At 54.0% G+C, this 19,567-nt stretch overlaps 2 protein-coding genes across 2 annotated transcripts; both read left to right on the forward strand.

The window, feature by feature from the left end:
* Positions 1-611: 611 nt before the first annotated feature.
* LOC115901837 (uncharacterized transmembrane protein DDB_G0289901-like) lies at positions 612-5,484 on the forward strand. Its single transcript, XM_030944807.1, has 4 exons — positions 612-686; positions 3,770-3,811; positions 4,349-5,337; positions 5,376-5,484. Exons 1-4 carry the CDS (start codon positions 612-614, stop codon positions 5,404-5,406), a joined length of 1,137 nt encoding a protein of 378 aa, XP_030800667.1. The 3' UTR covers positions 5,407-5,484.
* Positions 5,485-5,495: 11 nt separating this feature from the next.
* ESCO2 (establishment of sister chromatid cohesion N-acetyltransferase 2) lies at positions 5,496-16,910 on the forward strand. The gene is made up of 10 exons (XM_030944808.1): positions 5,496-5,854; positions 6,891-6,945; positions 7,122-7,173; positions 8,162-8,249; positions 9,848-9,979; positions 11,798-11,887; positions 12,705-12,869; positions 14,350-14,621; positions 16,419-16,670; positions 16,796-16,910. Exons 5-10 carry the CDS (start codon positions 9,896-9,898, stop codon positions 16,908-16,910), a joined length of 978 nt encoding a protein of 325 aa, XP_030800668.1. The 5' UTR covers positions 5,496-5,854; positions 6,891-6,945; positions 7,122-7,173; positions 8,162-8,249; positions 9,848-9,895.
* Positions 16,911-19,567: the final 2,657 nt, after the last annotated feature.

Here is a 19,567-nt window from a genome sequence, read left to right on the forward strand (position 1 = left end):
CCCCAAAACTGCAGGAAAACCAGAGGAAGGGTTAGAACCGAATGAACATCCCAGGCAAGGGATCGATCACCAGCGGGGAACCAAACCCTCCCAGCTGGGCCATATCAGAGCAATAAAGGAGAATTACTTTGAGTTTTTGGCGGATAAAATGTGAAAGATCTACTCAAGAGCCGCCTTTTCTCGTTTTTCCCGTTTTTGTCCTCCTTTCCAGGGTGGCCATTGGGGCTTGGAGCACCTGGGGCGGTGGAAGGGATGCCCGCCCACAGCAGCTCCCCGGTGCCCTAATTAACACAAAAATCCTTAATTAGCGCCTCGTTACTCGCCCATTAACTCCCAACCCCTCCGCATTCCTTCCCTTCCCTCAGAATCTCCCGCGCTCGGGACCCGCGGAGGCGAGACTACAACTCCCGTCAGCCCCCGCGCGTCACGGGGCGCGTAAGGGCCGCTGTGTTCTCGCACGGCACGCTGGGAGTTGTAGTCTCATGACGGCCCTGGGCGGAGAGGTGCGCTCTCTGATTGGCTGCAAAGCAGCGGGGGCGGGTAGAACCCGGAGCCGCGCGCTGTTCAACCAATGGCAAGGGAGCACAGCTGGATGACGCGACGCTCAGCCAATGGGAGCGCAGGGCGGGCGGTTCGAAGGCGCGAGGCTGAAGGCGGGAAGCAGCCATGGCGGAGGCGGCGCTGAGGTGAGGAAGCGGCTCCGAGGGGGCTCTGAGGGGGCTGCGAAGAGGCTCTGATGGAGCTCTGAGGGGGCTCCGAGGAGGCTTTGAAGGGGCTCTGAGGGAACTCCGAGAGGGCTTTGCGGGAGCTCCTGAGGAGGCTCTGAGGGCACTCTCAGGGAGCTCCGAGCGGCTCTGATGGGGGCTTTGAAGAGCATCAGAGGGGCTCCGAGGGAGCTCCAAGGGGCGCTGATGGAGAACTGAGCGGCTTTGAGGGGGCTCTGATGGAGCTGTTGTTTTGCGGGGACAAACAAAACTCCACAACTTTTATGTAAGCTTTAAAGCCGGCATGTTTATTACAGCGCTGGACGCATTTGGAGATGACTCTCCTTAAAAGACATGCGTACCTCTGGGAACTCCAGATCCTTTTTTATCCCCCTCTCAAATCCACGCGCCTGCAATTTCACAATAGGTCCATGAATATTCATTTTTGCAAGTTTCGCGTGACATTTGCCGCTAGTTCTTTATTAGAAAGAATTCCTAGGTCAGGTTGACCTCCTTTCACAGCAGTTTCTCTATCGCTCTGTCTCCCTTCCCTTGTCTCTGTCCTTGGGCTGAAGCCGTTTCTCTGAGGCTGGGCGGTCAGACTAAACAGCTGTGTTTGCGAACTAGATGTACATTTCACCTAAATCCAAACGGATTTCTACTCTGGAAAATTTCTGCTCTGTCTCACTGTGAGGGAGCTCTGACGGAACTCTGAGGGGCTCTGGGGAGGCTCGGATGGGGCTCTGAGGGCGCTCTGCGGGGCCTTGAGGGAGCTCCGTGGGGCCTTGAGGGAGCTCCGTGGGGCCTTGAGGGAGCTCCGTGGGGCTCTGAGGGGCTCTGAGGGAGCTCCGTGGGGCTCTGATGGAGCTCTGAGGGAGCTCCGTGGGGCTCTGAGGGAGCTCCGTGGGGCTCTGAGGGAGCTCTGGGGAGGCTCTGAGGGGCTGTGAGGGAGCTCCGTGGGGCTCTGAGGGAGCTCCGTGGGGCTCTGAGGGAGCTCTGGGGAGGCTCTGAGGGGCTGTGAGGGAGCTCTGAGGGAGCTCCGTGGGGCTCTGAGGGAGCTCTGAGGGAGCTCCGTGGGGCTCTGAGGGAGCTCTGGGGAGGCTCTGAGGGAGCTCTGGGGAGGCTCTGAGGGAGCTCCGTGGGGCCTTGAGGGAGCTCCGTGGGGCCTTGAGGGAGCTCCGTGGGGCCTTGAGGGAGCTCCGTGGGGCCTTGAGGGAGCTCTGGGGAGGCTCTGAGGGAGCTCCGTGGGGCTGTGATGGAGCTCTGAGGGAGCTCCGTGGGGCTCTGAGGGAGCTCTGGGGAGGCTCTGAGGGAGCTCTGGGGAGGCTCGGATGGGGCTGTGAGGGCGCTCCGTGGGGCTCTGAGGGAGCTCTGGGGAGGCTCTGAGGGGCTGTGAGGGAGCTCTGAGGGAGCTCCGTGGGGCTCTGAGGGAGCTCTGGGGAGGCTCTGAGGGAGCTCTGAGGGAGCTCCGTGGGGCTCTGAGGGAGCTCTGGGGAGGCTCTGGGATGGAGCTCTGAGGGAGCTCCGTGGGGTTCTGAGGGGCTGTGAGGGAGCTCCGTGGGGCTCTGTGGGGCTCTGAGGGAGCTCTGAGTGGGCCTCTATTGGAGATCTGCGGGGGCTCTGAGCAGGATCCGAGGGGCTCAGAGAGGGCTCCGAGGGGGCTCCGAGGGAGCTCTGAAGGAGGATCAGAGCGGCTCAGAGAGCTCCCAAGAGGCTCTGTGAGAGCTCCGAGGGGACTTTGCGGGAACTCAGAGGGAGCTCCAAGAGGCTCTGAGGGAGCTCTGGGAGAGCTCCGAGGAAGCTCTGAGGGGATCTGAGCGGGCTCCAAGGGGCTCTGTGAGAGCTCCGAGGGGGCTTTGCGGGAACTCTGAGGGAGCTCCAAGGGGCTCCGAGGGGACTTTGCGGGAACTCTGAGGATGCTCCGAGGGAGATGTGAGGGAGCTCTGGAGGAGGACCAGAGCGGCTCAGAGAGAGCTCCAAGAGGCTCTGAGGGAGCTCTGGGAGAGCTCCGAGGAAGCTCTGAGGGGATCTGAGCGGGCTCCGGGGGCTCTGTGAGAGCTCCGAGCGGGCTTTGCGGGAACTCTGAGGAGGCTCTGAGGGAGCCCTAAGGAGGATCAGAGGGGCCTCAGAGGGAGCTCTAAGGAGGATCAGAGGGAGCTCTGTGTGGCTCCGAGGGAGCTCCGAGAGACTCAGAGAGGGGTCCGAGGAAGCTCTGAGGGGATCTGAGTGGGCTCCAAGGGGCTCTGAGAGAGCTCCGGGGAAGCTCTGAGGGGACTCGGAGAGGGCTCCGAGGGGCTTGGCGGGAACTGAGGGGGCTCTGAGGGTGATCAGAGAGCTCTGAGGGGGCTCCAAGGGGGGGTCTGAGGAGCTCTGACGTCTCCAGGCCAGCATCTGGGGCTCAGATGGAGCTCCGAGGGGGGCTCAGATGGAGCTCCGAGGGGGGCTCAGATGGAGCTCCGAGGGGGCTCAGATGGAGCTCCGAGGGGAGCTCTGATGGAGCTCCAAGGGGGGCTATGGGCTCTGATGGAGCTCCGAGGGGGGCTCGGATGGAGCCCGAGGGGGGCTCAGATGGAGCTCCGAGGGGAGCTATGATGGAGCTCCGAGGGGGGCTCGGATGGAGCTCCGAGGGGGTTCAGATGGAGCTCCGAGGGGAGCTATGATGGAGCTCCGAGGGGGTTCAGATGGAGCTCCGAGGGGAGCTATGATGGAGCTCCGGGAGGGCTCGGATGGAGCTCCGAGGGGAGCTCAGATGGAGCTCCCGGGGGGAGCTGATGAGCTGGAGGGGGGGCTCAAATGGAGCTCCGAGGGGAGCTATGATGGAGCTCCGAGGAGGGCTCGGATGGAGCTGCGAGGGGGTTCAGATGGAGCTCCGAGGTCTCCAGGGCTGGGATTTGGGGCTCTGAGGGGAACCAGAGCCCCCAGCTGGGGATTTGGGGTTTTTCGGGGAGGGGCTTGGGGGTTTTTTGGGGTTTGGTTTTTTTGGGGGTTTTGGGATTTTTGGGATTTGGAGTTTGGGGTTGGGATTCCCCTGGAATTCCCTCCCAAGCCCCGACCTGCATTTGCAGCAGCTCCGGAACGCCCCGGAAACGGAGCCGGGAGCCCGACAGGTGAGAGCCCAGAAACCCCAAAAAATCCCCTAAAAATCCACCCAGAATCCCAAATATCCCAAAATCTCAACAGCCTGAAACCCAAAAATCCCCAAAACTCCCAAATCCCCAACAAGTCCCCCCAAAACTCCAAAATCCCCCCAAAATCCCCGAAACTCCAAAAAACATCCTAAAATCCCCTAAATCACAAAAATTTCCAAAATCCCCAAAAATCTCCAAAAATCCCCCCAAAATCTCCAAATCCCAAAAACCTCCAAAAATCCCAAAAATATCCACAATGCCAAAAAAGCCCCCAAAAAATCCCCAAAATTCTCAAAATTCCCAAAAAAACCCCCAAAAGTCCCCAAAGAAATCCTTTAAAAAATTCCCAAAATCCAAAAAAACCCAAAAATTCTCAAATGATCAAAATCCCAAAAACTCAAGAAAATCCCCCAAAATCCCCGAAACTTCCAAAAATCCCAACAAATCCCCGAAATCTGGAATTCCTGGGATGCCCCCTCCGCTTCCCTCATTCCCATTTTTTTTTTGTTTTTCCAGCTCCTGCTCGGAATTCCGGACCCCGCAGCGCAAACGGCCCCGAGCTGCTCCGGGATCTGCATCCCACAATTCCCAAAATTCCTGGAATTCTCCCAGCCCCGAGCAGGAAACCCGGGAGAAAGCGGCGCCGTCCCGGAGGCTGCAGCTCCCAGCGGAAATCTGGGAATTCCAGCGGGAAATCTGGGGATTCCGTCGGGAAATTCGGGAATTCCATCGGGAAATTCGGGAATTCTATCAGGAAATTCGGGAATTCTGGCGGGAAATCCAGGAATTCCCAGGAATTCCCACTTTTCCGTGGGGGTGTTTTATGGGCAGAGGAATTACCTGGATCCCCTGGAGAGGAAACGGCTGCGGGAGCTGCTGGGGGAGGGGAACATCCCGGAAAAACCCGGGAATTCCGGGAATTCCGCATCCGGGAATGCTGGGAATTCGGGATCTGGGAGATTTGGCGGGAAATCCACGAGGAAATCCGGGAATTCTGCCGGGAAATCCGGGAATTCCAAGAAGAATGGCGGCAGCTGCAAAGGCAATGCCAAGGGGAAAAGCAGTGGGAATTCCCGGAATTCCAAGATCGGGAATTCCCGGAGATCTGAGCTCAGGAATTCCCAGATTTCCAACGTTGGGAATTCCCGGATTTCTGGGATTGGGATTGGTGGGAATTCCCGAATTTCTGAGGTTGAAAATTCCCAGATTTCCAATGTTGGGAATTCTCACAACTCCAAGCTTGGGATTTGCCCGAATTCTGGGATTTCTGGGATTGGAAATTCCCAAATTTCCAACATTGGGAATATCCAGATTTCTGCGGTCGAGAACTCCCAGAATGCCAAGATTGGCGGGAATTCCCAAATTTCCAAAGCTGGGAATTCCCAGATTTCTGAGCTTGGGAATTCCCAGATTTCCAGCGTTGGGAAATCCCAGAATTCCGCAATTGGTGGGAATTCCAATGGTGAGAATTCCCAGGATTCCAAGCTCAGGAATTCCCTGATTTCTGAGGCTGGGAATGCTGAGCTCAAGAATTCCCAGATTTCGGAATTGGTGCAGAATTCCCAGATTTCTGAGGTTGGGAACTCCCAGATTTCCAACGTTGGGAATTCCCGGATTTCCGAGGTTGGGAATTCCCGGATTTCCGAGGTTGGGAATTCCCAGATTTCCGACATTGGGAATTCCCAGATTTCCGAGGTTGGGAATTCCCAGATTTCCAGGGTTGGGAATTCCGGGATTGTTGGGAATTCCGGGCACTCCAGGCCCGGGCAATTCCGGGTGCTCCTGGCCGGGGTGCGGCCGCGGCTGCGGCTCCCCCTGGGCTGCGCCTTCTTCCGCAGCGCCGGCAGATCCCGGAGAAAACCGGGAAAATCCCAGAGGAACCCCGGGGAGGAGCCCCAGGGAACGGCGCGGAAACTTCCGGAAACGGCGGGAAACGAGGAGGGGAAGGAAAACCGGGAATGCGCCGAGGGCCAGGAGCGGGAAATTCCCGGGAAAAACGGCCGGGAATGGCACGGGAAGGAGGTGAGCAGGGATTCCTGGGAATTCTGGGGGGTTTCTGGGAATTTTCTTGGGAATTTCTGGGAATTTCCTTGGGAATTTCCCTGGGAATTTCTGGGAATTTCCTCGGGAATTTTGAGGGATTTCTGGGAATTTCAATGGAATTTCCTTGGGAATTTCTGGGAACTTCATTGGAATTTTCTTGGGAATTTCCCTGGGAATTCTGGGGGGTTTCTGGGAATTTTCTCAGGAATTTCCCTGGGAATTTCAGGAAATTTCCTCGGGAATTTTGGGGGATTTCTGGGAATTTCCTTGGGGATTTCCCTGGGAATTTCAGGGGATTTCAGGAAATTTTGGAGAATTTCAAGGGATTTCTAGGGAATTTTAGGGAATTTCAGGGGATTTGGGGAATTTTAGGGAATCTCCTTGGGATTCCGGGGAATTTTGGGGATTCCTGGGAATTTCCTTGGGAACTCCAGGGAATTTCCCTGGGAATTTTGGGGGATTTCTGGGAACTTCACGAATTCCCAAGAATTTCCTTGGAATTTTCTTGGGAATTTCCTTGGGAATTCCTGAAAATTTCCTTGTGAAGTTTTGGGAATTTCCTTGGAATTTCAAGGGATCTCTGGGAATTCCTGGGATTTTCAGGGAATTTCTGGAGATTTTCTGGGGGATTTTGGGGATTTTTGGGAATTTCCTTGGAATTTCAAGGGATTTCTGGGATTTTCAGGGAATTCCTGGGAATTCCTGGGGATTTTGGGGCGATTTCGGGGATTTTTTTGGGAGTTTTGAGGAATTTTTCAGAATTCCAGAGGGTTTTTGGGAATTTCCCAGGAATTTCCCAGGAACTTCAGGGGATTCCAGGCAATTTCATTTTTGGGGAGGTTTTGGGAATTTTGGGGGAATCTTTCCCTTTTCCATCCCCAAATTCCCTCCAAACCCCTGGGGATGGATGCAGAATTCCAGGATGGATCCGTGGATTTCCCTCCATTCCCAAATTCCCAACATTTCCTGGAATCCCCGGAATTCCCGGTTTCCCTGCAATTCCCTCTTTCCCCAGGACTCCTCTGGAACATTCCCGCATTCCCGGGACCCCCCGGCCCAGCAGGAATCGGGTGAGTCGGGAAAACCTCGGGAATTCTCCCCGGCATTTCCCGGGATGGAGCCCGGGGAATTCCCAGAATTCCTGCTGGAATCCCTGAGCTCACAATTCCACATTTTCCCGGGATTTTCCCGGGATTTTCCCGGGATTTTTCTGGGATTTTTCCGGGATTTTCCCGTTTTTTTCCAGGCTCTCCGTGCCCGGCCGGCCTCTTCCCGATTTTCCTGCCCAGCAGGAGGAGGTGAGAGCCCATTCCTGCTTTCCCCACTTTTTCCAACTTTCCCCACTTTTTTCCCCACTTTTCCCTTTTTTTCCCCTTTTTTCCCCTTTTTTCCTTTTTTTCCTTTTTTTTCCTTTTTTTCTTTTTTTCCTTTTTTTCCTTTTTTCCTTTTTTTCCTTTTTTTCTTTTTTCCTTTTTTTTCTTTTTTTCCTTTTTTTTCCTTTTTTTCCTTTTTTTTTTTTTTTTTTTTCCTTTTTTTTTTTTCTTTTTTCCTTTTTTTCCTTTTTTTTTTTTTTTTCCTTTTTTTTCCCTTTTTCCTTTTCCCCTTTTTCCCCTTTTGCTCCTTTTTCCCTTTTCTTTTTTCCCCTTTTTCCCCTCCCCTTTTTCCATTTTTCCTTTTTCCCCTTTTTCTTCCCCCTTTTCCCCTTTTTTCCCCTTTTTTCCCTTTTTCCCCTTTTTCCCCCCTTTTCCCCTTTTTCCCCTTTTTTCCCCTTTTTTCCCTTTTTCCCCCTTTTTCCCCTTTTTCCCCTTTTTCCCTTTTTTCCCCTTTTTCCCCTTTTTCCCCTTTTCCCCTTTTTTTCCCCTTTTTTCCCTTTTTTCCCTTTTTTCCCCTTTTTCCCCTTTTTCCCCTTTTTTCCACTTTTTCCCCCAATTTTTCCATTTTTTCCAATTTTCCCCCATTTTTCCCCACTTTTCCATTTTTCCTTTTTTCTCCTTTTTTCCTTTTTCCCCATTTTCCCCTTTTCCCCCTTTTCCCCTTTTCCCCCTTTCCCCCCCTTTTCCCCCCTTTTCCCCCTTTTCCCCTTTTTTCCCATTTTTCCATTTTTTGCAATTTCTTCCATTTCCCCCATTATTTTCCCCACTTTTTCCCACTTTTCCCTCTTCTTTTCCCAGATTTTCCCTGACGTTTCCTGCTTTTTCTCAGTCCCCCCATTTCCCCATGTCTTTTCCCATTTTCCCGGTTTTTTTCCCCATTTTTTCCCCTGATTTCCCCGTTTCCCTGCTCCAGGCCCCTGCAGGATCTCCCGGCTCCCTTCGGCCCCTCTGGAAAAGCTCCCAGGAAATCCCGGGAATCCTCGTGGGATCAGCTCATCATTGTGAGCCACGGCGGGGAAACGGCAATTCCAGAACTTTCCGTGGGATTGGGAAACCCGGGAATTCCCTGGGATGAGAAATTCCAGAGCTCTGGAACCTTCCGTGGGCTGGGAAATCTGGGAGTTCCCTGGGAACTTTCCAAGGGATGGGAATTCCGGAACCTTCCAAGGGATGGGAAACCTGGGAATTCCGGAACCTTCCAAGGGATGGGAAATCCGGGAATTCCGGAACCTTCCCTGGGATGAGAAAATTTGGGAATTCCGGAATTCCGGAACCTTCCCTGGAAGGGGAAATCTGGGAATTTGGGAACGTTCTTTAGGAGGGGGAAGCTGGGAATGGTCCCTGGGAAGGGAAATTGGGGAATTCCAAAATTCCAGAACCTTCCCGAAATTTCAGAACTTTCCGTGGGATGGGAATTTGGGAATGGTCCCTGGGAGGGGAAATCCAGGAATTCCAGAATTCTGGAACCTTCCCTGGAAGGGGAAACCTGGGAATTCCCTGGGAACAGTCCCTGGGATGGGAAACCCAGGAATTCTGGAATGTTCTCTGAGAGGGGAATTCAGGAATTCTGGGATTTGGGAATGTTCCCTGGGATTATTCTCTGGGAATTCTGGAATTCTGGAACCTTCCCTGAGAGGGGAAATCTGGGAATTCTGGAATTCCAGAACCTTCCCTGAGAGGGGAAATCTGGGAATTTATGAATGGTCCCTGGGATGGGAAATCCGGGAATTCTGGAGCTTTTCCTGGGATGAGAACTTTGGGAATTCTGGATTTTGGGAATTCTGGATTTTGGGAACGTTCCCCGATGGGAATTTGGGAATTCCCTGGGAAGGGTTGCTGGGACAGGGTGAGAAAATCCCAGTGGGAATTTTGGGGACTGGGAATTCTCGGAGTTGGGAATTCCCGACTGGGAATTGGGAATCCCGGGATTCTGCGAGTCCTTGCAGAGCTTTGAGATCGTTCCTGGTTTTTTTGGGGGGCTCGTTCCTGGATTTTGGGATCCTCCCTGGGCTTGGCCCTTCCCCACGGCCGCAATTCCCGGTGTTCATTCCCGGAACTCCCATTCCCGATTTCCCCACATTCCCGGCATTCCCGGTGTTCATTCCCGGAATTCCCACATTCCCAGAATTCCCACATTCCCGTTTTTCCCATCAGGACGCGGGGCAGCATTCCCCATTCCCTGTGCTCTTCCCCATTCCCCATTCCCACATTCCCTGTGTTCGTTCCTGGAATTCCCACATTCCCAGAATTCCCATTTTTCCCAGTTTTTCCCCGTCAGGACACAGGGCAGCATTCCCAGTGCGGATCCCGCGGGATGCTCTCTTCCCCATTCCCCATTTTCCCAGCATTCCCTGTGCGCATTCCCGGTTATCCCAGGATTCCCTGTGTTCATTCCTGGAATTCCCATTTTTCCCAGTTTTTCCCCGTCAGGACACAGGGCAGCATTCCCAGTGCGGATCCCGCGGGATGCTCTTCACCATTCCCCATTCCCGCATTCCCGGTGTTCATTCCCGGTTATCCCAGGATTCCCGGTGTTCATTCCTGGAATTCCCACATTCCCAGAATTCCCAAATTCCCGGTTTTTTTCCCCCCCGGTCAGGACGCGGGGCAGCACTCGCTGGGCCCGCGGCAGTGCGGATCCTGCGGGATGCTCTTCGCCCCCGGCGTTCCCGAGGATCGGCTGCAGCACCTGCGGCACCACCGGCGGCTGCGGCAGGCCCTGCGGCACGCGGTGAGCGCTCGGCGCAATCCCGGGCGGAATTCCGGGGGGGGGAAATCCCGTGGGAAATGATGGGGGGTGGCAGCGGGAATTCCGGGGAATGATGGGAATGGGACGGCAGCACCCAGGGAGGGGGGGCTGGGGGGGAAGGGAGAGAGGGAATTCCAGGGGAATATGGGAATGGGGAACGGGGGAATTCCAGGAATCCTGGGAATGGGAGAATTCCAGGAATGAGGGAATGGGGGAGTACTGGGAATGGGGGAATTCCGGGAATTCTGGGAATGGGGAATTCCAGGAATTCTGGGAATGGGAGAATTCCAGGAATTTGGGAACGGGGGAATGGGGATGGGAATGGTGTGGGGAATGCGGGAGTACTGGGAATGGGAGAATTCCAGGAATTCTGGAAATGGGAGAATTCCAGGAATTCGGGGAATGGTGGAATGCCAGTAATTCAGGGAATGGGGAAATGTGGGAATTCTGGGAATGGGGGAATTCCAGGAATTCTGGAAATGGGAGAATTCCAGGAATTCGGGGAATGGTGGAATTCCAGTAATTCAGGGAATGGGGAAATGTGGGAATTCTGGGAATGGGGAATTCCAGGAATTCGGGAATGGGGAATGCAGGAATTCTGGGAATGGGGGAATTCCAGGAATTCAGGGAATGGGGAAATGTGGGAATTCTGGGAATGGGGGAATTGCAGGAATTCGGGAATGGAGAAATGTGGGAATTCTGGGAATGGGGGAATTCCAGGAATTCGGGGAATGGGGAAATGTGGGAATTCTGGGAATGGGGGAATGGCAGGAATTCAGGAATGGAGAAATGTGGGAATTCTGGGAATGGGGGAATTCCAGGAATTCGGGGAATGGGGAAATGTGGGAATTCTGGGAATGGGGGAATTCAGGGAATGGGAGAATGTGGGAATTCTGGGAATGGGGAAATGGGGGAACGATGGGAAGAGTGGGAATGGGGAAATGGAGGAATGGGACTGTGGGGATGGGGAATGTGGGAATGCGAGTGGGGAATGGGGGAATTCCAGGAATTCCGGAAATAGGGGAATCAGGGAATGTGGGAATGGGGGAATGTGAAAATTCTGGGAATGGGGGGATGATGGGAAGAGCGGGAATGGGAACAGGGATGGGGAATTGGGATGGAAAAGTGGAAATGGGGAATGGGAATGGGGATGGGGATGTGGGGATGGGAACAGGAGTGGGGAATGGAGGAATTCCAGGAATTCTGGAAATGTGGGAATGGGGAAATATGGGAATGATGGGAAGAGTGGGAATGGGCAATGTGGGAATAGGGAATCTCAGTGGGGGAATGGAAATTGGGAGCTGGGAAATGGGAATGGGGGAATTGGGAATTGGAAATTCCGAATGGGAATGGCAGGAATGCTGGGAATGGGGGAATGCTGGGAATGGGGGAATGGGGGATTGATGGGAATGGGAATGTGGGAATGCTGGGAATGGCGGGAATGCTGGGAGTAGCAGGATAAATTCCTGCCCGGGACTCGTTTCTGGGATTCCCACCTGGATTCCCTCCGAGAATTCCACCTGGAATTCCTGCCCCGGATTCCTTCCTGGGGTTCCTCCCTGGGATTCCATTTTGGGGTTCCCTCCTGGAATTCCAGCCCTGTCCGGGCTCTCCGGGAAGAGCTGGGATTGATCCTGGTCCCCAAATCCGGAGCACTTCCCGCTCGGGCAGCTCCCAGAATCCTGGGATCCCCCATTCCCGGGATCCCCCATTCCCCGGATCCCCCATTCCCGGGATCTCCCAACCCCGGGATCCTGGATGCCCCAATCCTGACGCGCTTCCCGGGGTTCCCTCTGGCAGGGCTGGAAGCAGGAGCGCGTGGTGGCGGAATTCTGGGATGGGAAAATCCTCCTGATCCTTCCTGAAGATCCCAAATACGCCCTCAGGAAGGTACCGGCAGTTCCCGGGATTTCCTTTGGGAATGGGAGCTGGAATCCCAAATCCCAACAGGAGCTGATCCCGAAATCCTAAATCCCAATGGGATCGGATCCGAAATCCCAAATCCTCAATGGGAGCTGATCCTGAAATCCCAGTGGGAGCCAATCCCTAAATCCCAAATCCCAACAGGAGCTGATCCCTAAATCCCAAATCCCAGTGGGAGCTGATCCTGAAATCCGAATGGGATCTGAATCCCAAAATCCCAAATTCCAGTGGGATCTGACCCCAAAATCTCAGTGGAGCTGATCCCAAAATCCTAAATCCCGATGGGAGCCGATCCCTAAATCCCAGTGGAATTTGATTCCTAAATCACAGCAGGATCTGATCCTGAAATTCCACCAGGAGCTGATCCCAAGTTCCCAAATCCCAATGGGATCTGATCCCTAAATCCCAAATCCCAGCAGGACCCAGTCCCTGATTCCTGTCCCACACAAATCCCTAAATCCCTGTGCAAACCCAGCTTTTCTTGGGAACAAATTCTGGTTTTCCCAGAATTCCTACCCCCTTTTCCAGGGAATTTCCACCCCATTTTCCCTGGAATTCCCACCCCGTTTCCCCAGGAATTCCCATCCCATTTCTCTCAGAATTCCCACTCCATTTTCCCAGGATTTCCCACCCCATTTCCCCAGGAATCCCCATCCCATTTCCCTAGATATTCCCACCCCCTTTTCCAGGGAATTCCCACCCCCTTTTCCAGGGAATTCCCACCCCATTTCCCCAGGAATCCCCACCCCATTTCTCCAGGAATTCCCACCCCGTTTCCCCCCAGGCCGAGGAGGTTTTGGCCATCGTGGATTCCGAGCTGGGCTTCCCGGAGCAGTCCCGGCTTTCCCAGGAGCGTTCCCGGCTTTTCCCGGCGCATTCCCGGGTGTACCTGTTTGTCAGCGCCGGGCAGTGTGTGCTGGGCTGCCTGGTGGCACAGCCCATCAGCCAGGTGCGCAATCCTCCGGGAGTCACGCATTCCCAGTCCCCATTCCCAGTTTCCCATTCCCAGTTTCCGTTCCCAGTTCCCACTCCCAGTTCCCACTCCCAGTTCCCATTCCCAGTTCCCATCCCCATCCTCATTCCCCATTCCCATTTCTCATCCACATGCCCAGTTCCCATTCCCACTTCCCAGTTCCCGTCCCCATCCCATTCCCAGTGTTTCAACCCCATCCCCATTCCCATCCTGGTTCCCATTCCCAGTTTTCCATTACCATTCCCAGTCCCCATTCCCAATTCCCACTTTGCCAGCTCCCATCCCCATTCCCAGATTCCCATCCCCGTTCCCAATTCCCAGTTTCCCATTCCCAGTTCCCATCCCCGTTCCAAGCTCCCAGTTCCTGATTCCCATTCCCCATTCCCAGTTCCTGATTCCCATTCCCTGTTCCCAGTTCCCATTCCCACTTTCCCATTTCCCATTCCCAGTTCCCATCCCCATTTCCATCCCAATTCCTGTTCCCCATTCTCAGTTCCATCCACATTCCTGGTTCCCATTCCTCCTTCCCAGTTCCCATTCCCCATTCCCAGGTCCCATCCCCATTCCCATCTCCAGATTCCCATTCCCATTCCCAGTTCCCATTCCCAGTTCCCCATCCCCATTCCCAGTTCCCCATCCCCATTCCCAGTTCCCCATCCCCATTCCCAGTTTCCCATCCCCATTCCCAGTCCCATTACCATTCCCAGTTCCTATTCAAGTTCCCAGTTCCCATTCCCACATTTCCATTCCCAGTCCCCATTGCCAGTTTCCCATTGCCAGGTTTCCATTCCCATTCCTATCCCCATTCCCATCCCGGTTTCCCATTCCCCATTCCCAATTCCCAGTTTCCCATTCCCCATTCCCAGTTCCCATTCCCAGTTTCCTGTTCCCATTCCCAATTCTCATCCCCATTCCCATCCCAGTTTCCATTCCCATTCCCAGTTTCCCATTCCTGTTCCCATTCCCTTCCCAATTCCCAGTTTACCAGTTCCCATCCCCATTCCTAGTTTCCACCCCTGTTTCCTATTCCCATTCCTGTCCCCATTTCCAGTTTCCCATCCCCTTCCCAATTCTCATCCCCATTTCCATTCCCCATTTCCCATCCCCATTCCCAGTTCCCATTTCCCATCCCCATTCCCAGTTCCCATTCCCCATTCCCAGTTCCCATTCCCATCCCCATTCTCATGTTCCCATTTCCATTCCCCATTCCCAGTTCCCATTCCCCATTCCCAGTTCCCATTCCCCATTCCCAATTCCCATCCCCATTCCCTATTCCCCATTCCCAATTCCCAGTTCCCATTCCCATTCCCAGTTCCCATCCCCATTCCCAATTCCCATTCCCATTCCCATTCCCAGTTCCATTCCCATTCCCAGTTCCATTCCCAGTTCCCATCCCTATTCTCACGTCCCCATTCCCAATTCCCCATTCCCACATTTCCAATTCCCATTCCCGCAGGCATTCCGGGTGCTGCCGGAGCCGGGCTTGGCGCCGTTACCAGACCCCCAGGACCCCCAGCACTCCCGGGACCCCCGCGATTCCCAGCGCGATTCCCAGCGCGATTCCCAGCGCGATTCCCAGCGGGATTCCCGGCAGGATCCGTCGCCGTCGCTGCGCGCCTGGCGCTGCTCGCTGAGCCCGGAGCCAGCCGCGTGCGGCATCAGCCGCCTCTGGGTGCTGGGCTCGCGCCGGCGCCGCGGCATCGCCCGCAGGATGCTGGACGCGCTCCGGTGGGAACCCTGCCGGGAATGCCGGCGGAAAATGGGGATTGGGGATTGGGAACTGGGATTGGGGAGGGGGAAACTGGGATTTGGGGATGGGATAACAGGAGAACTGGGATTTGGTTTGGGAGATCACGGAAAACTGGGATTGCCAGGTCTGGGAGTGCTGGATGCGCTCAGGGGAAGAACCATGCGGGAATGTTGGGGAAAATGGTTGGGGATGGGGGAAGCAGGGATTGGGGTGGGGAATTGGGAGGAGGGAAAAAGTGGGATTTGGGGATGGGGAAACAGGGAACTGGGATTTGGGTTGGGGAGATCTGGGAAAACTGGGATTGCGGGGACTGGGAGTGCTGGATGTGCTCAGGTGGGAACCTGGGAATGTTGGGATTTGGGGTGTGGAAATGGGGTTGGGGAGGGGGAAACCAGGATTTGGGGGGAGTGGGGAACTGGGATTGGGGATGGGGAAATGGGATTTGGGCAGGGATAACAGGAAAACAGGGATTCGGTTTGGGAGATCACGGAAAACTGGGATTGCTGGGTCTGGGAGTGCTGGATGTGCTCAGGTGGGAAACCTGGGAATGTTGGGAATGTTGGGATGGCAGGGAGCGGAAAGGGGGATTGGGGATGGGGAACTGGGAAATGGGGAGAGGAAATGGGATTTGGGATGGGGAACTGAGAATTGGGATGGGAAACTGGGATTTGGGATGGGGAACTGGGAATTGGTGGAGGGATAACAGGACAAGCGGGATTCAGGGAGCGAGAACAGGGAATAGTGGGATTTGGGCAGGGATAACAGGAAAACTGGGATTCAGGGAGGAATGTTTTTCCAGTGTTTTCCATTTTCCCATTATTTTTCCTGGTGTTTTCCATTTCCTCATTATTTTTCCTGGTGTTTCCCATTTCCTGTGATTTTTCCAGTGTTTCCTACTTCCCTGATTTTTCCCACTGTTTTTCCCGTGTTTTCCCGGTGTTTCCCATTTCCCTGTTATTTATTTTTCCTGGTGTTTTCCCGCTATTTTTCCCATTATTTTTCCCAGTGTTTCCCATTTCCCATTATTTATTTTCCTCATTTCCCAGTGCTTATTTTCCCGGTGTTTATTTTTCCCGGTGTTTCCCATTTCCCAGTGTTTCCCATTTCCATTACTTTTCCTGGTGTTTTCCCGGTGTTTTCCATTTCCCGTTATTTATTTTTCCCATTTCCCCGTGTTTTTTTCCCCGTTGTTTATTTTCCCGTTGTTTATTTCCCCGGTGTTTATTTTCCCGTTGTTTATTTCCCCGGTGTTTATTTCCCCGGTGTTTATTTCCCCGGTGTTTATTTCCCCGGTGTTTATTTTCCCGGTGTTTGTTTTCCCCGGTGTTTATTTCCCCGGTGTTTATTTCCCCGGTGTTTGTTTTCCCCGGTGTTTGTTTTCCCCGTTGTTTATTTTCCCCGTTGTTTATTTTCCCCGTTGTTTATTTTCCCCGTTGTTTATTTTCCCCGGTGTTTATTTTCCCCGGTGTTTGTTTTCCCCGTTGTTTATTTCCCCGTTGTTTATTTTCCCGTTGTTTATTTTCCCGTTGTTTATTTTCCCGTTGTTTATTTTCCCGTTTATTTCCCCGGTGTTTATTTTCCCGGTGTTTATTTTCCCATTGTTTATTTCCCCCGGTGTTTATTTCCCGTTGTTTATTTCCCCGTTGTTTATTTTCCCCGTTGTTTATTTTCCCCGTTGTTTATTTCCCCGGTGTTTATTTTCCCCGGTGTTTATTTTTCCCCATTGTTTCCCGTTGTTTCCCCGTTGCTGATTTCCGCCCGGCGCGTTGTTCCAGGCGCACGTTCGTGTTCGGGGCGGTGCTCAGCTCCCGGGATTTGGCCTTTTCCGACCCCACGGCGGACGGGAGAGGCTTCGCGCTACTGCGGCGCCACGACTTCCTCGTCTACAGCCCCCTGGCGCCGGCAACACCGGGAACCACGCCGGGAACCACACCGGGATCCACACCGGGATCATCATCGGGAGCCATGGCACCGGAACCACCGGACCGAGGATCCACACGGATGCACCGGATACAGTATGGGATCCAGTATGTATTCACTCATAGCCGGGATCCACACCGGGATCATCATCGGAGCCATGGCACCGGAAACCACGCCAGGATCCACACTGGGAGCCATGGCACCGGATCCACACCGGGATCATCATTGGCAGCCATGGCACCGGGCTCCACACCGGGATCATCAGCAGCCATGGCACCGGGATCCACACCGGGATCATCAGCAGCCATGGCACCGGATCCACAGGGATTCACGCCTGCACGATCTGATTCATCGGCCGTGGAACCCCACTCACATTGGCCAGGCACCGGCTCCACACTGGGATCATCAGCAGCAGCCATGGCACCGGGATCCACACCGGGATCATCATCAGCAGCCATGGCACCGGGATCCACACCGGGAACCACACTGGGATCCACACCAGGAGCCGCACCGGCACCGGGGAAGCCGGGATCCACGCCAGGAACCACGCTGAGATAATCATCATTGGGAGCCACTGCACCGGGATCAACACCAGCACTGGGATCAGCACCAGGAGCCACACCGGGATCATCATCGGGATCATCATCGGGAGCCATGGCACCGGGATCCACACTGGGAACATCACCGGGAGCCAGGGCACCGGGATCCACAGCACCGGGAGCCACACCGGGGAAACCAGGAGCCACAGCGGGAGCCACAGCACCGGGATCCACACTGGGATCCGTGCCGGGATCCACACTGCCACCAGGATCATCAGGCGCACCGGGAGCCACGGCACTGGGATCCACACCGGGATCCACACCGGCACCAGGGGAACTGGGATCCACACCGGGATCAGCACCGGCACCAGGGGAACTGGGATCCACACCGGCACCAGGGGAACTGGGATCCACACCGGGATCCACACCGGCACCAGGGGAACTGGGATCCACACCGGGATCAGCACCGGGATCATTGGGAGCCACACCGGCGTCCACACCAGGATCCACACCGGGATCTGCAGGATCTGCACCGCGATCCACTGCACCGGGATCAGCAGGATCACCAGGATCATCGGGATTGGCACACGGATCAACACCAGGATCAGCAGGATCACTGGGAGCTGCACCAGGATCCGGATTGGGATCAGCACCGGGATCAGCACTGGGATCCACGGCACCAGGATCCACACCGGGATCAGGAGGATCACTGGGATCCACACCGGGATCAGGAGGATCACTGGGATCCACACCGGGATCGGCACTGGGATCAGCCCAGGGATCTGCCCCAGGATCCACACTGGCATCATCGGGATTGGGATCGGGATCACTGGAATTGAAATCCGGATCATCAGGATCGGGATCACTGGGATCAGGATTGGGATCAGCAGCAGGAGCAGTGGAAGCAGCGGGATTGGGATCAGCTGGATCAGGAATCCTTCCCTAAATCCCTCCCAAATCCTTCATTCCCTTGGGAATCCCTCCCTTCGGAATCCTTCCCTTCCCTTGGGAATGCTTCCTTTGCTGGAATTCTTCCTTTCCCTTTCCTTTCCCTAAATCCCTTTGGAATCTTTCCTTCCCTTGGGAATGCTGAACTCCCTTGGGAATCCTTCATTCCTTCCCTTCCCTTGGGAATCCTTCCCGAAATCCCTTCCCAAATCCCTCATTCCCTTGGGAATCCCTCCCTTCCCTTTCCTTTGGGAATCCTCCTTTTCCTGGCATCCTTCCCTTCCTTTCTTTGGGAATGCTGAGCTCCCTTGGGAATCCTTCATTCCTTCCCTAAATCCTTCATTCCCTTGGGAATCCCTCACTTCCCTTTCCTTTGGGAATCCTCCTTTTCCTGGCATCCTTCCCTTCCTTTTCTCGGGAATGCTGAGCTCCCTTGGGAATCCCTCATTCCCTTCCTTCCTTTCTTCCCTTGGGAATTCTTCCCTTCCTTTAGGAATTCTTCCTTTCCTGGAATCATTCCCTTCCCTTCCCTTGGGAATCCTTTCCCAAACCCCATCCCTTCCAAATCCACCATTCCCTTCCTTTCTTTGGGAATCTTTCCCTTCTTTTCCCTTGGGAATCCCTTCCCTAAATCCTTCATTCCCTTGGGAATCCCTTTCCCAATGGGACCCCATCCCTTCCGAATCCTCCTTTCCCTCTGGTCCCTTTCTATTTGGGAATCTTTCCCTTCTTTTCCCTTGGGAATCCCTTCATTTGGGATCCCCCATTCCCTTGGGAATTCTCCTTTCCCTTTGGGATCCCTCATTCCCTTGGGAATTCTCCTTTCCCTCTGGGATCCCTCATTCCTTTGGGGAATCTCCCTGGCAGCCCCTCCCCTCTCCCTTCCTGCTGCTGAATTCCACTGGAAATCCTGGAATTCTTCCAGGATCCCCTGCAATTCCCGGGGTTTTTTTTCTCCCGGGTGTTTTTTGGGATTTAAGTTAATCGGGGTCGGGGCTTCGTTAATGGGAATTGGTTTTTCCCGTTCCCTTGGAATTGTTGCTGGGAATTCTGCCCGAGGGTTTTCCCACCTGGAGCCTCCCAGGCAGGGAATTCCAGGGCTTTGTGGGAACGTTCCAAGCTTTTCTGTGAGGATATCCCAAAAATTTCTGTCAATGTTCCAAGGTTTTCTGAGGATATTCCATAAATTTCTGGCAAAAGTTCCAAGGTTTTCTGTGAAGATATCCCAAAAATTTCTGTCAATGTTCCAAGGTTTTTCTGAGGATATTCCAAGGTTTCCATGATGCTGTTCCAACGTTTTCTGTCAATATTCCAAGGTTTTCTGATGTTCTTCCATAAATTTCTGAAAATACTCCAAAGTTTCCTGCTGTTTTATTTTTTTCATTGGAAATATTCCGGGGTTTTGTTGACGAGATTCCATGATTTTATGAGGATATTCCATGAATTTATGCAAATATTCCAAGGTTTTATGGTGCTGCAAGGTTCTGTGAGGATATTCCAGGTTTTTATGGAAATGT

This window comes from Camarhynchus parvulus, chromosome 3 (assembly GCF_901933205.1).
Source record: "Camarhynchus parvulus chromosome 3, STF_HiC, whole genome shotgun sequence".
Lineage (NCBI taxonomy): Eukaryota > Metazoa > Chordata > Aves > Passeriformes > Thraupidae > Camarhynchus > Camarhynchus parvulus.